The 15,496-nt window shown below is 38.8% G+C and overlaps 2 protein-coding genes across 2 annotated transcripts in view; one reads left to right on the forward strand and one right to left on the reverse strand.

Moving 5' to 3' along the window:
• Window positions 1–335: 335 nt before the first annotated feature.
• Window positions 336–8,003, reverse strand: GNG5 (G protein subunit gamma 5). The gene is made up of 3 exons (XM_021667729.2): window positions 7,828–8,003; window positions 3,707–3,851; window positions 336–561 (listed from the first exon to the last, which is right to left on the reverse strand). The coding sequence occupies exons 1-2, from the start codon at window positions 7,906–7,908 to the stop codon at window positions 3,726–3,728; spliced, it is 207 nt and encodes a 68-aa protein (XP_021523404.1). The 5' UTR covers window positions 7,909–8,003; the 3' UTR covers window positions 336–561; window positions 3,707–3,725.
• Window positions 8,004–8,051: 48 nt separating this feature from the next.
• Window positions 8,052–15,496, forward strand: part of LOC105710284 (spermatogenesis-associated protein 1) — a 47,470-nt gene continuing 40,025 nt past the window's right edge. Inside the window, 2 exon segments of the mRNA XM_021667731.2 lie at window positions 8,052–8,220; window positions 8,496–8,675. Coding sequence (XP_021523406.2) covers window positions 8,052–8,220; window positions 8,496–8,675 — 349 coding nt within the window.

The raw sequence follows: 15,496 nt of genomic DNA on the forward strand, positions 1-15,496 counted from the left end.
CCTGGTTTGGGGTCTTTTTTGTTTGTTTGTTTTATGGCCAGGTTAGGGGGGAACTCTTGTACCTGGTGCTGTAGTACTCCATTCAGGCACTGAAACAAAGTTAGCCCTATAAATAACTCATGAATGGAAACTGTACAACTTAACAGCCTCCTCCTGACCTTAAAAGAACAAAGGTTCACAGTTTACCTTTAATTCCCTAGCGGTCTTGCCAGAAGTATGGCATAAATCATGTGAGAAGAGTAGGTGGAACAAACTCTACAGACTTAACCCTTTCAGGTGTTCAGAACAGATTAATATACCATGTATTTAATACCATTAATAATGCAAAAAAAAAAAAAGCTTTTCATATTAAGTTTTATTGTATGCTGCTGCCAGTGTATATAAAACAATTACCCTTGTGAAATAGAAATTCATGAAAATTCAGAGAGGTAGATGTTAAGGACTGAAAGAAATAGAAATTTGTATATTATGGCACAAGTGTTACAGGGATAAGCTTTTGTACAGGCTTCAAATGGAGCTCTCTTGAATATTCACTGGATCATAAGAAGTGGTTTGGGAAACCTAAGGTGGAAAAAAAAAAGGTGAGTTAAACTATCAACATAGTTTTTAATTTTTTTTCATGAATAACTTGTTTAAGAAAGAGAAACAGGATGGGAAATTCCTATGGTGCAGTAACAGTAAAATCTTTCCCTTAATTTTCACAACCAGTCTGATGTGTAAGTCATTCCTGTTTTATAAACAGACTTACAGATTAAGATTACTGCCAAAATATATTCTGTATATAATAAAAAAAGGTTAATAAAGCTCTCTTAAATCAAGAAAAATCCTTAGAAAAATGAGCAAGTGTGTTCAGCAGGGCAGTTTGGCAGTATCTAGTCAAGTAGAAGATGCAACCACACTTCTAGTTCCCTAGATAATCCTAGACATAGAGAAACACATACAAGGATATTGCTGTATTAGTATTTTAACAGCAATGAACTGGAAACAGCCTAAATATAATTCTGTAGGAGAATGGATAAATAAATGAAGGTTGCCACATATGATGGAATACAAAGCTGGAAGTTATGCCTTAAAAAACAAAAGTTATGTTTTCAAACCATAAAATATTTCAGTTAATAGAGTATAAATAAAAAATTAAAAAAAAATTAAATTGAAAAAAAAGGTGTATTAAAAAATTAAAACAAGCATACTAAGTTTAGGATTTGTTATTGATATGGAAAGGTAGAGAGTATTAATTTGAGATATTCTGTAACAAAAATGTTCAAGAGGCATAAACAGAATCAATGCTATGAAAAATGTTTAATCTCACCTAAAATAGCAGCAAAAAATGAAGGTTTGTTAGGGCTCGAGGAAAAAGCATTCTCATGTTTCTAGTGGAAGGCCAAAGTTTTATATTGGCAGGGGATATCAAGTACAACATTGTAAAAATGTTAAACATTCACTCCTTGTTGACTAATTTTACTTATAAAAACTAAGGAAAGAGAGGTACTAAGTATACATAGATGTTCATCAAAATCTTCACCTCACTGGAACCTCAAATTTTGGAAACTTAAATATTCAATGAAGTATAATTCAGTCATAGTTAATACACCACTAAAGATCTTGTTTACAAAGAATATTTAATGAAGAAAATTCATCATTTTAAAAAGGCAGAATGAAAAATGGCAAATACTGATCCTTATTTTTAATTAAAACATTTTTGTGGCACCCATTGTTGCATATGTTTTTAAAAATGTTTCATACAAAAACTACCTTAATTTTACATATTTCTTCATTGTCAATAAGCCTGTCATCTTCATTTTTTGTGTATACATGTCCTACTGTTTTAACAGTTTTTAATCCTGTATTATTTCTCCTACTTTGTTTTGTATAAGAGAGGAAAAATTTTAAAAGCTGGAATGTCAAAAAAAAAAAAATTCCTCTTAAAAGGAAATACAGGGCTGGGTGCAGTGGCTCACGCATGTAATCCCAGTACTTGGGGAAGCTGAGGTGGGCAGATCACCTGAGGCCAGAGTTCGAGACCAGCCTGACTAACATGGAGAAACCCCGTCTCTACTAAAAATACAAAAATTAGCTGGGCATGGTGGTGTGCACCTGTAATCCCTGGTGTGCACCTGTAATCCCAGCTACTCAGGAGAAACACCTGAATGCGGGAGGCAGAGATTGCAGTGAGCCAAGATCATGCCATTGCACTCCAGCCTGGGCAACAAGGGTAAAACTCCGTCTCAAAAAAAAAAAAAAGAAATACAATTTATTACCCATGATTATTTCTAGGTGTAATGATCATGGTGATTTCTATTCTTCTTGTATTTCATGTTGCTAAATCACCTATGCTAAGTTTTGCAAGTTATAAAAACCATGTATTTTTAAAACTATATTTACATACATAACTCCAATGTAAATTCTTTACATTCATGCCACTCAGTGTAGGTCTAGTACCATCAGCATCAGTGTAAGTCGGCAGTTGTAAGAAATGCAAGTTCTAGAGCCTCACCTCAGATCTTCTGAATTAGAATTTGCATTTTAACAAAGTGATCTGCATATATTCAAGCTTGAGAAGCAATGCTTAGATGCCCAATTATTCTTTCCCTAGCCCAAATTGCTTCAAATCTTAATACCCACAAAGCTGTTCTCTTACACTGCTGGGATAGACTGGAAACATGTACTTATACAGACTTCCTGGACACTCCCAGGCCTATAAAACTTAACTAAGGCACAACTATGTAACAACGTATTTTAGGAAGCAGCTTCCTGGACTTTGCAGAGTCAGAATGTTAGTAAGGGGTGTGTGCCATATACAAAATCTTTATTTTTTTTTAAGTACTATTTAAGTTGCTTCTCATAGGTCAATACTAACGAGTACATTCCCTAACTAAAGTACAAAGAATTTATAAAAAGGCAGCACCCTTGAGTTACATTTTAAATGATCCAAAACGTTTTTGGTCACACCCCTTAGACTAACATACATTTTGTACATATGACATTTGATCCGGAAGTCACAAATTAATGTACTGAAGCATGCTCTAATAAAGTCAGCAGGTCTTTAGTTTTTAATTTTCTGACATTCAGTCCACTGTCTGTTTGCCACCAAAAACTCATATACTGCATTTCCTTTTAGTTTTATCTTTAATCCAACAAATAAGAACAAAACATAAAGCCTGTTCTACCTCAGTCCAAATGCCTGAACCACACTGGCTTTTTCAGTTACATCTGATTTTCTCTTGTATTTCCAATTCCCAATCTTTGCTATACTGTTCTACAGCTGGGTTCAGTTAGAGCAGTAACATCAGAATTAATCCAAATCAGTTGGTAGTACTTTAAGTCATCCCCAAAAACATTGCAGATTTTTAAAAAACTGTCTAAATGTTTGCCAGGTACAAAACTAGTACTTGGTGACTCCCAAGATACATAGGCCATTAGGTCAATGCTCTAAAAAGTGACACATGGCTTGTTACAGTAGTGGCATTTTATAGTAACTCTCCTATAGCCTATTGTCATTAAATCCTCAATTTATCCTTCTTTATAGTAAAATAGAAACAGCCTTCATGATTACTAACTCAGCAAGTTTCATGAATCATCACTTTGCAAAACAGAAAAATCCTGGAAATGGAGAGTCAAAGCAAAGTGCATGGGATGACCTTTTAAGTGCTGCAAAGAGAAGGCTAGTTATTCCTACAGTGTCGGCTTTTTTTTTAAGGAAACTTACCTTTGAAAGATTCATTTTACTACAAAAAGGAACAGACTTTCTGGGGTCTGAACGGATTTGTACTTGAAGATACTCCAGTCAGCAGAGGATCATGTTGAGCATTCTGCAGACAGAATTGTTTCAAGTCTGCAGCTGCCTGGGAAACCTATATAGGGGAGAGAGAGAGAGAGAAAGTGCCAGGTGGTAAGAACATTTTAACGAAGGTTTTCTCAAATCTCTGGAAATACTGTACTTAGAATAAAACAGTACTTCTCTTGCTTCAGAAGAAGATACTATTTAATAATTTAAGACTTAAGTCATATAGTTTGGTTTTTTTGAGATGGAGTCTTGCTCTGTCATCAGGCTGGAGTGCCATGGTGCGATCTCAGGTCACTGCAACCGCCTCCCGAGTTCAAATGATTTTCCTGCCTCAGCCTCCAGGGTAGCTGGGACTACAGGTGCGCATCACTATGCCCAATTTTCGTACTTTTGGTAGAGACGGGGTTTCACTATGTTGGCCAGGATGGTCTCGATCTTTTAACCTCATGATCCACCTCGGCCTCCCAAAGTGCTGAGATTACAGGTGTGAGCCACTGCACCCGGCCTAGTGAGCTCTTAATACTTAAAACTAATGCTTGTAAATAAGACTGATATAAAGTATGTTTTCTTTTGCTTGATTGCTAGAAACATCAGATGACTGCATACAAACAGTACAATTATGTTTCTTTTTGCAAAGCATAGCACATCTTGCTTATTAATAATAGGCTGTTCAAGTGCAAACCTGAGGCTAGTTAACATCTTGTTTTTATTAAAAGCATTACAGGTTAAACAAAAAGAGCAATAACATTCTAGAAAACGATTACTTTGTCTTGAAAGCAGAATTACTGGAAAAATGCTACTTTGAATAAACATAATGTGGGATAACTAGCACATAATTTAGAAAACCAAACACTCTAAGAATGCATTCAGTATACTGATCCTCAAATTTGTCAGACTTTATACTCTCTTTAAACTAAAACAGATTTAAAAAGCCATGCATTCATTTAAACTAAAACAGATTAAAAGAGGCATGCATTCATTCACTTAAAACATCTACTATTTGTATATATTCTGTTAAGGTAATGTAGACTATCAACAAAATAACCATAAAGCCATATAAGTTCCTTAAGTCTTGTTTGGGTGGCTCTGTATATGTATATTAACACTTAAATCAGATTTAAGGCAATAGTTTCTTAAAGGCAGGCTGCTTAGAAAAACAAATTGAAGTTTGCTATCAGCCTTTCAGTCACATGACACTGGGCAGAAAACTGTCACTGTCTAGTTTAATAACATTGAAATACTGTTGGTACACAAAACTATGAACTGAACCGTTCAGACGTGGAACATGAATGACTAAAACACTCCAAATGCATCTAATATCTGAAGTCTTGAACCGAGATTTAAGAAGTGGGAGATATAATCATGCATTTTATTCTCAGTCTTAACTCAGAATAAAGGAGGCTTAGAGCAAGGTGTCCAGTCCATCCAGCTGGATATGTAGCCTTAGGGACTTATTAACAGCATCACGAATGCTCTCTATACCAAGAAACCCTGCAGATTACAGCTGTACCTCTGACCTGATCAAATAATTTGTCATACTAAGATGAATCTAAATGCTTCTTGACTCTATTTGTGTGTTTGGCTTATACAACAGGCCAGGTTAGTGAGTTCCATAGGTTTATTAGCTCCTATGTAAAAGCATTTTACTAATGACTACATGCCCCCTCGTCCCCTCCCTTCCAAAGAAGTGTAGCCAAAGTAGGACAGCGGTGTCATTTTTCACCAAATATTGTAACAATGTTTAGTGTTTTCATTCATATTAACAGGAAGCATAAAGAGTACCTGTTAATTTTCTGTTTAAAGTGTAGGTAGGGTCCAATGTAACTCCTTTTCACAACTTTTCAAGCACCACTATGTGCCACATATAGGTACTGAGAATACATAAGAACAGCCAGAGCCCTGTTGTTACGGAGCTGACAGTTCAGAGAAAATGACAGAAAAGGTGCACTGTGGTAAAATTAGTAATCTTTTAGATGGTGACTGGGTGGCCACCTAAGGGAAGGTGTCTGAGGTGACATTGAACCTGAGACTCAATGACAAGAGATCCAGCCAAATAACCATCAGTGAGAAAATAGCATTCCAAGCAGTGAGGAAAGTTGAGACAAAGACTCTTAAAACTGGAACAAGCTGCTAGCCCCCAAGGCACTATAACAATCACCATCCAGGAGGTTGAAACCCTGCAATCCTGGCCTAATTACTAGTTCCCTTTTCACTCTCAAAAATGTCCAGACATACCTATGACAGTCTGTCAAGCACTTGTGATAAGTTCTGTCAACTGCACTCAAACATACAGGTTAAAAATAAGCTTGTACTAGTTTAAAAATATCACCAAAAATCACCTAGCCCAGTCATTGGTAAAACAGATACACAAATGGAACCTAACCACATTTAGCAACATGTCTAACGAAAAGCTCATTTAAAAATCCCAAAATGAGATGTCCTCCCCTCCTTGCTACAGCCTTAACATCAGCCAGAAATTGAGAACTCCAAAACCAACTCATTTCTGATGGCTTTAATGATCCGACGAGAAGCCTAGTGAAGATTAAGGTAGAATCAGTTTTGTGGGGTTAGGGGAGCAGCAGCTAAGGTTTTCCAGGTAAAGCTCTTAGAGTATTTTCGTCTGAAAACCTCATGTCATTTTCTTTGGAGACTAAGTGTGTGCAATTTACTGCTTTCACTACCCTGCCCCAACTTTTTTCTCTCCTGGTCCATCCTATTTATGATAAAGGCACACCTGAATGATACATAATGGTTGTTAAGAAACGCGTGATTTCAAATTTCAGAGCCAAGACTGACTAGAAACCACTGGCACTGGGATAAGGTAAGAATTGGGAGAGTAGAGAAACGGATTCCAAACTGCAGTGAGGTCTACAACACTGCAAGGACTGGAAGTGAGGGGGATCCTACACCAAGACGAATGAGAATTTCCCTTCCCTTCTGAGTTGACCGCAACTGAGTAAGCTAGGTCCTTGACATTTCTAGTTAAGAAAGCTTAGAGACCAGAGACCCTCTCTCATCCACAAAAGGTTTCAGGAAAAATAAAGACTAGCCTAACGAGTATAAAATCCAATCATCTTAGGAACAGGCTGCTTTTAACAGAGCACGTGATTTACATTCTTTCTTTCACTGCAGAAGTGTTTCACATGTAGCCTGACCCATTGTACCAGAAAGAAGCCAATACATTTAGGACTGTAATAATAAGGAAATACTTAGAATAGCACTTGAATGTCAAGTTGTTCTATCAACACAGACAAAAGACTTTTTCCCCCAAAGTAAACACCTCAAGACAAGGCCAATACTAACCAGACGCCAAAATAAGACCAATAATTACCCACACTAATCACTTTCTTAGGCATGCAGACGAGATGATATCCCCAAGGTCAAATACGAGCAAACTGTGCCATAGGTATGAAATGCACGCTTTGATCGAGGTTGTACGGGACACTGACCAGAACTTTACACTCCAGGAACGTTTCGAAAAATGCTGCATTAATCTATAGTTTAAGTTATGCAATAATTCGCTTAAAAGTATGTGTTAAATGGACAAGAGAAGCTAAAGGTAAGAACTTAATACTAAAGGAAGCAGGTCTGGGAAAGGTAAAATGGGGGAAAAAGTCTGCTCTGAATCAAAAGTCGGAAAATACCCTGTCCGATGAGAAACAGGAGGCTGGCAGAGCGGGAAAGGAAGGGTGCGGACCGCGCGCCGAGGCGCAGCTGTTGGCGAGGCCAGCCGAGGAGGCGGCCAAGGGAGGTAGAGAGGGAGGAGAACCGGAATGCGGGCCACCGTTCAGCCAAGGGGCCAGCCCGCCTCGGAAAGTCCTGGGGCGGAAGGGCGGACTAATCGTCCCCCTGAACCACAGCGTAGACCCACGCGGAGCCTTCTCTAAAGCTGGCCGCTCCCGGATTGCCGCCGCCGACAGCGCGTCCCCTCCAGGGAAATGAGGGCCGCAGCCGCGTGTCCCGCCAGCCCCCGCTAGCTGGGCCGCCGAATCCCACCGTCCGCCACCGCCTACCCCTCGCCTCGGCCGCCCGCCCCTGCTCACTTTTACGCGGTTGAGCCCGGCCTCCAGCCGGAGCTGCTGAACCACTTTCTTCATAGCGGCGACGCTGGAGGAGCCAGACATGGTGTACTGGAGGGCCGGGCCGATTCGTGGGTCGTGGGCCGTGGGTCGACAGGGCCAGACAACTGAGCGGCGCGCGGCGGGGGCGGGGCTCCGAACTTTGTAAGTTTCCGGTTCTGTGCTCAGCGGCTCCACCCTCGGTGCGCATGCGCGCCTTGCCTGCCTTCTTTTCCAGCTCCTCACTCGGCCCTGAGCACGAGCGTGGAGGAGCGGGAGGAGAAGGGGCGGAGCAGTCCGTGGGCGAGGTGGCTGCTGGAGGCGAGCACGACCCGCCTAAGTTCTCCTTTCCTCTCCAGTGGAGCCGATTTGGGAGAGGTAAGGAGAGAGCTTATTGTTGGCCGCTAACACCTAAGAGGGGATCTGAAGAGGACCAGTGAGGGAAGTCAGAGCTTGTGGGAGTTTCTAAAAGGCTTGGCGGCGGGTGACCAGGAGGTCTCAGTTTTTCTCCCGGAGTTTGCGGGAGGGATTGAGGGAAGTGAGGGCAGAGGCTCTCTGAGCGGCGTGAGTCACCCACACACCCCGTCCCGTACAGGCGTGTCTGAGTTGACCACAACTGAGTAAGCTAGGTCCCTGACATTTTTCTTGTTAAGAAAGTTTAGAGACCAGAGACCCTCTCTGTGACCCGAGTTTGGCCAATGGGCATTCTCAGTGCCCTCCACCCCCCATCCCGCGCAGCCCGATAGACCGGAGGAGATCCTGTAGGCGACCCAGCGGAGCCGGGCGGGCGGGGTGCAGGGGCGCTCATTCGTTGGAGAAAGGATCTTCTCGAGGTTTGACTTCACTGGTCTGTTAGCTCTTGAATCGGTTTTCTGAAAGATTGTGAAGAAGCCAAGGTGCTGGCTGAAGATTACACCTGTCTACTCTGTTACTCATTTAATCTGGAGAATTAACGCTTACTGTATACAACTTATTTTTGTGTTTCCGGAAAGTTTCCTCTTTAGTATTTTCGTTGTAATTTATTACCTCCTGCTTGAAATTGAGTCCCAAAGAAGTTTTTAGGAGAGATGGTAGGATCTAACCAAACAAAATAGGCTCAGGCAGTACGTCATTCTTTCATCAGTGGAAATGTATGTGTTATGGCACAGCATTAAGGGCAGATGTTTTCTATTTATTTTGGGGTAGTCTCCGAATGAATGCGCTGATGTTTTCTATTAATGTCAGGTGTTTCCTATTTCTTTTGGGTGGTCAGTCTCCGAATGAATGCGCTGTTTTCTATTAATGTGAATAATTTCATCATTAATGCATTTCAAATTTTTTATTAGAAAAGCATGTGTAATTGCTCTGGTCAACAAAACCTAATTTATTTACTCAACAGTTTATATCAGTTCACAAAAATGTACAGTGTAAGTTTAGCATTTTACTTAATTCGTACCGACGTACTGATTGGGGTTAAAACCAGGGTTTGAATTCTGGCTCTGCTACTACTTAACATGGTATTCTTGGGCAAGCCACTTAAACTGTTGAGGCTTTATTTCCAAATAAACAATAAAGCTTACTTCGTGAAGTTGTTTTTCAGAATGAAATGATATTTTATATATATAAAGAATATGAAGGATATCTCAATAAATACTGTTTTTTCCCAAACGGTATTTTAATTATTTCACCTTTGGTGCTTTGTTGACTGTGTAATGCTAAAACGTCATTCATACTTTACAGATTTGTAAGATTAAACACAAGTATCTTTATTCAAAGAATGATTTATTTTACAGTAGTTTTAGAATATATCACTGAACTGTTAAGAACTGTGGAACGTTAATACTGGAAGAGATTTTAGAGAATATATGGTCCAATAATTTCTTCTGTGAGGGAGGCTGTTGAAGAATAAGCAGTGTCTTAGGCCAAAACAATTTCAGAAAAAGTTTTTATTGCTTTTTTTTATTAACCACTGCATTGAGAAACCACAGACTGGACTGCTGTCTCAAACACCAGATAGTATTTTTTTTTGTAGCATGTCTTTAAAGATTCTATGTAGGATAGCAAAGAAGAAGGGAAAAAAACATTGAGGCCAGATGCAGTGGCTCATGCCTGTAATCCCAGCACTTTGGAAGGCTGAGGTGGGCGAATCATGAGGTCAAGAGATCGAGACCATCCTGGCCAACATGGTAAAACCCCATCTCTACTAAAAAATATAAAAATTAGCTGGGTATGGTAGCCCGTGCCTGTAATCCCAGCTACTCCAGAGGCTGAGACAGGAAAATCACTTAAACCAGAGAAGCGGAGGTTGCAGTGAGCCAAGATCGCCCCACTGCACTCCAGCCTGGGTGACAGATCAAGACTCTGTCTCAAAAAAAAAAATTAGTAAACTTTAAGTTCAGTTGTATCTGAAGTGATTAGCTGTAAATATAGTTTATGAACTATCTGTATCTTGTAAACTTTTGATTAAGAGATGTTCTTTGACCTTCCACAATCCTCTAAAAATTTCAAACATGTTACCAACTGTACAGACATCGATGCTCACCGTTCAGTTGGTTGAAGACCGGCCTGTTATAAAAAGAATTTGTCACCAAGGGGATCCTTTTAGCAATAAATGGCAAGAAAAAACAACCAAGTAATCTGTCATTTTATGTTTTGTTAGCAGAACACTATCAATTTAAATTTACCTTAGATCTTCACTTTATTTAACTAATTAGTACTGTAAGTTCTTTAGTTTACTAGGTCTAAATTCAGAATTTGAATAAATAAAATAAGATGCACATACCTTACTTCGTAGTTTAAACGCTAAATTTCTTCCAAGGGGGATTTCACAATTCTGACTTCTTTCTCAAAGAATGAGCTTCTTCTGTTTTTATAATGGTTAAGGAAATTGAAGTTTGGAGGAAAATAATATATACAGTAGTTACAAATAAAATACCTAGGAATTAACCAAGGAAGTTAAAGATCTCTACAATGAAAACTATAAAACACTGATACAAGAAATTGAAGAGAATCCCTCAAAAATAGAAAGATATTCCATGTTCATGTATTGGAAGAATCAATATTGTTAAAATATCTAAACTACCCAAAGCAATCTACAGATTCAGTGCAATCTCTATCAAAATACCAATGACATTCTTCACAGAAGTATTAAAAACAATCCTAAAACTTATGCAGAACCATAAAAGACCCAGAGTCACCAAAGTTATCCTGAGCAAAAAGAATAAAAATGGAGGAATCATGTTACCTGACCTCAAATTATACTACAGAGCTATAGTAACCAAAACAGCATAAAGTACTGGCATAAAAACAGACACATAGACCAGTGGAATAGAATCGAGAACCCAGAAACAAACCATTCATCTCAAGTAAGCTTGTTTTTTACAAAGGAGCCAAGAACATACATTGGAGAAAGGACAGTCCCTTCAATAAATGGTGCTGGGAAAATTGAATATCCATATCAGAAGAATGAAACTAGACCTCTCTCTCTCCTCATGTACCAAAATCAAATCAAAATGGATTAAAGACTTAAATCTAAGACGTAAAACTATGAAACTACTATGAGAAAACATTGGAGGCAGGGTATGGTGGCTCATACCTGTAACCCCAGCACTTTGAGAGGTTGAGGCGGGTGGATTACCTGAGGTCAGGAGTTTTAGGCCAGCCTGCCCAACATATAGTGAAACCTCATCTCTACTAAAAACACAAAAATTAGCTGGATGTGGTGGCACACACCTGTAGTCCCAGCTACTTGGGAAGCTGAGGCAGGAGAATTGCTTGAATCCAGGAGGCAGAGATTGCAGTAAGCCGAGGTCATGCACTTGCATTCTAGCCTGGGCAACAGAGTGAGACTCCATCTCTCACACACACACACACACACACACACACACACACACACACACACACTTTGGAGAAACTTTCCAGGACATTGGATTGGACAAAGATTTTTTTAAAATAATACCCCACAAGCACAGGCAACAACAGCAAAAATGGACAAATGGGATTATATCAAGTTTAAAAACCTGCACAGGGCCAGGCATGGTGGCTTATGCTTGTAATCTAGGCACTTTGGGAGGCTGAAACAGGTGGATTTTTTGAGCCCAGTAGTTTAATAACAGCCTGGGCAGCGTGGCAAAACCTCATCTCGACAAAACTACAAAAATTAGCTAGGTGTGGTGGCATGTACCTGTGGTCCCAGCTACTTGGGAGCCCTCAGAGATCAAGACTGCAGTAAACCATGATCATGCCACTGCACTCCAGCCTGGGCAACAGAAGCCCTGTCTCAAAAATTAAAATAAAAACAAAAAACAAAAACTTCTGCACTACATAGGAGATAATCAGCAAAGTGAAGAGACAACTCACAGAATGGGAAAAAAATATTTGCAAACTATCCATCTGATAAAGGATTTATAACCAGAATATATAAGGAGCTCAAACAACTATATAGGAAAAAATATAATAATCCATTTTAAAAATGGGCAAAAGAGCTGAATAAATTGTTTTTCAAAAGAAGACATGAATGGTAAACAGGTATATGAAAAGGTATTCAACATCACTGATCAGGAGAAATGCAAGTCAAAACTACAATGAGATATCATCTCACCCCATTTGGCCTTTATGCAAAATATAGGCAATAACAAATGCTGGTGAAGGTGTGGAGAAAAGGGAACCCTTGTACACTGTTGGTGAGAATGTAAATTAGCTGGTCTCCATATGGAGACCAGCTTGGAGATTCCCCAAAAAAACTTTAAATAGAGCTTCAATATGTCCCAAGAATCCCACTGCTTGATAGAGATCCAAAAGAGAAGAAACCAGTATATCAAGGTACGTGCACTCCCTTGTTTACTGCAGCGCTATTCACAATAGCCAAGATGTAAAAGCAGCCTACATGTCCATCAACAGATGAATGAGTAAATAAAATGTGGTACAAATACACAATGGAGTACTATTCCGCCATAAAAAAGAAATGAGATCATCTCATTTGCAACAACATGGGTGGAACTGGAGGTCGTTAAGTTAAAAAGCCAGGCACAGAAACATAAACTTCATATGTTTTCACTTATTTGGCAGTAAAAATTAAAACATTTGAACTCATAGAGATAGTAGGATAATGGTTACCAGAGGCTGGGAAGGGTAGTGGGTGGGGACTGAGGATGGTTAATGGGTACAAAAATATAAGTTAGATAAAATGAATAAAATAGTGTTTGATAGTGCAATTATTGTGACTATAGTTAATAATTCATATATTTTAAAATAAGAGTATAATTGGATTTTTTGTAACATGAAAGGATAAATGCTTGAGGTCATGGATACCCTATTTACCCTGATGTGATTTTCACACATTGTATGCCTGTATCAAAATATTTCATGTACCCATAAATATATATACCTACTACATGCCCACAAAAATCACAAAGTAAAAGAAACCTAACTCTATAATTCATTTTCCAACATAGATTCTAATCCTATATCATTCTGTTACTCTCTGGGAGACCCTCTCCCACCCTAAAATGTCTTTATATATCCTGAAAATATTTCAAATCAAGACGAGTATGCCATTTTGTCTACATTAGGACCTGTATAGAAAACAAACCTCATTCCTCAATTGGTTCTACAAGTATGACTATTATAAATTCTTATAGATTTTGGAGTGCCCTCAGGCATTTCAGGCATTTTAATCTATTTACCTAAGACAGATTGCCCTTTAAATGGATTAGAATTTGCCAGTCCCGGTGGCTCACGCCTGTAATCACAGCACTTTGGGAGGCGGAGGCTGCCGGATCGCCTGAGGTTGTGAGTTCGTTATGAGACCAGCCTGACCAACATGGAGAAACCCCATCTCTACTAAAAATACAAAATTAGCCGGGCATGGTAGCAGGTGCCTGTAATCCCAGTTACTCGGGAGCCTGAGGCAGGAGAATCACTTGAACCCGGGAGGCAGAGATTGCGGCACTGCACTCCAGCCTGAGCAACAAGAGCAAAACTCCATCTCAAAAAAAAAAAAAAAAACAAATGGATTAGAATTTTACTTACAGCTTAACCAGGAATCAAATAAAGCAGAACTCCCAGGACACATATGTAACCTGAATTTATCCTGATCAGATAGATTTCATGCTTTGGTGATTTAAGAATCAGGAATTGTGCCAAAAATTCTCCCATCATCTGGCATGAAGTTGACTGTATTCTGATTTTTTAATTCCAGAATGTAAGATTCCCTGTCACTTGTTGCATTCCTTGAGTAATCAAAAAATTTTAGAGCTGCAAAAGTTATTGAAGAGTTCAAGTCACTTACCACTAAGAAACTGACACGCAGACTAATGAATGGTTTTACAGGTTATGAGGGACTAGAAACCTGCTTTTCTGGCTTCCAATCAATCTGATTATCTTGTGTGAGATTCTACTTTATTGGTATATTTAAACATAGCCCATGTCAGCATTTATTAAGTGCTGGTGCTTAGTTATAAACGTGAATCAGCTATGTTACTTCCTCTATTTGCTTCTCACTACCAGCTTACTTAGTAATTTTCTCTATTCTTTATCTTTTTCTATCTCTCTGTAAATATGTATAGCTTTCCCATAATATGGGCTTGCCTCATGGCTATGATACTACCTCATGACTTCTCTTTTTTATATTCTTATTAAAAATGTCAGCATTTATTAAATGCCAGCATTTATTAAAGTACATTGAGCATACCTGAAAGGGATCCCAATACTAGCAGGAAAAAAAAAAGTGCATTAAGCAATCTTTGTATGCCATATTATCAAATCAAACAGGAATCCTTATTTTTAGACACTGAATAGAGTGTCAGAAGTTCTTAAGCTTGATTTTCAGCTCTGCTTCTGACATTGAAAATCATTTTGGAAAAGTGTAGAGAAAACATGATAGATAACTATTTTGAAAGGAGAGACTAGATCAGAGATGGCAGATAGGTGATACATCTACCAACAGTTACTCCTCAAATGCATAGTTGACTGTGATAATTCAGTTTTGTACTGTTTCCTTCTGAGATTTAGCCTTGGGATCCTACTTAGTAATTCACTTTTAGATAGTACCAAGTGATGGGAATTAGCATGCAAGATAAAATTGATTTTCCATTCCTGGCAGCAGAGTTGCAAAGCAAAATTATGTAATAAATGGAAGATTAGATCAGAACTTCATAGTCACTTTATTTTTGGTTATTGAGATATCGGTCTCCTTTTGTTTGAATTGTTGGCATCATTTGGTTCATTAGCTAATTAGTAATAGGAAAAAAATTTGAAAATTCCACGTTATATGTTAGGATATAGTATATGATTTAGTAAATTCTAAGCATGCCTAAAGTTTTAATTAGCTTCTTGTGGTTTCAGTAGCAAAGACTTACTCAAGTTACCATAAGCAATGAGGAGAGTATTGTAAAGATCAACACAGAGCAGCAGTGGAGGCACATATCCCATGTAAATCCCAAAACAAAACTGTCACGCTAATAGGCCAAACTGGAAGTAGATCTAAGGCTAGAGACGTCAGCCCCAAGAATTCTTGATTCCTCCTTTCTGGTGCTTAGTTATAAACATTAATCAGCTATGTTACTTCCTCCGTTTGCTTCTCACTACCAGTTTACTTAGTCATTTTCTCTATTCTTCATCTTTTTCTATCTCTCCATATGTATAGCTTTCCCATAATGTGGGCTTGCCTCATGGC

This window comes from Aotus nancymaae, unplaced genomic scaffold (assembly GCF_030222135.1).
Source record: "Aotus nancymaae isolate 86718 unplaced genomic scaffold, 86718_ANA_hifiasm-v0.15.2.pri h1tg000007l, whole genome shotgun sequence".
Classification (NCBI taxonomy): domain Eukaryota; kingdom Metazoa; phylum Chordata; class Mammalia; order Primates; family Aotidae; genus Aotus; species Aotus nancymaae.

Bases quoted from the DNA above. Each gene is read 5' to 3' on its own strand.
- GNG5 (XM_021667729.2), bottom strand. From the start codon at position 7,908: ATGTCTGGCTCCTCCAGCGTCGCCGCTATGAAGAAAGTGGTTCAGCAG. The intron at 3,852-7,827 runs GTGAGCAGGGGC...TCCCCTATATAG, and splicing joins CCGGGCTCAACCGCGTAAAA to GTTTCCCAGGCAGCTGCAGA.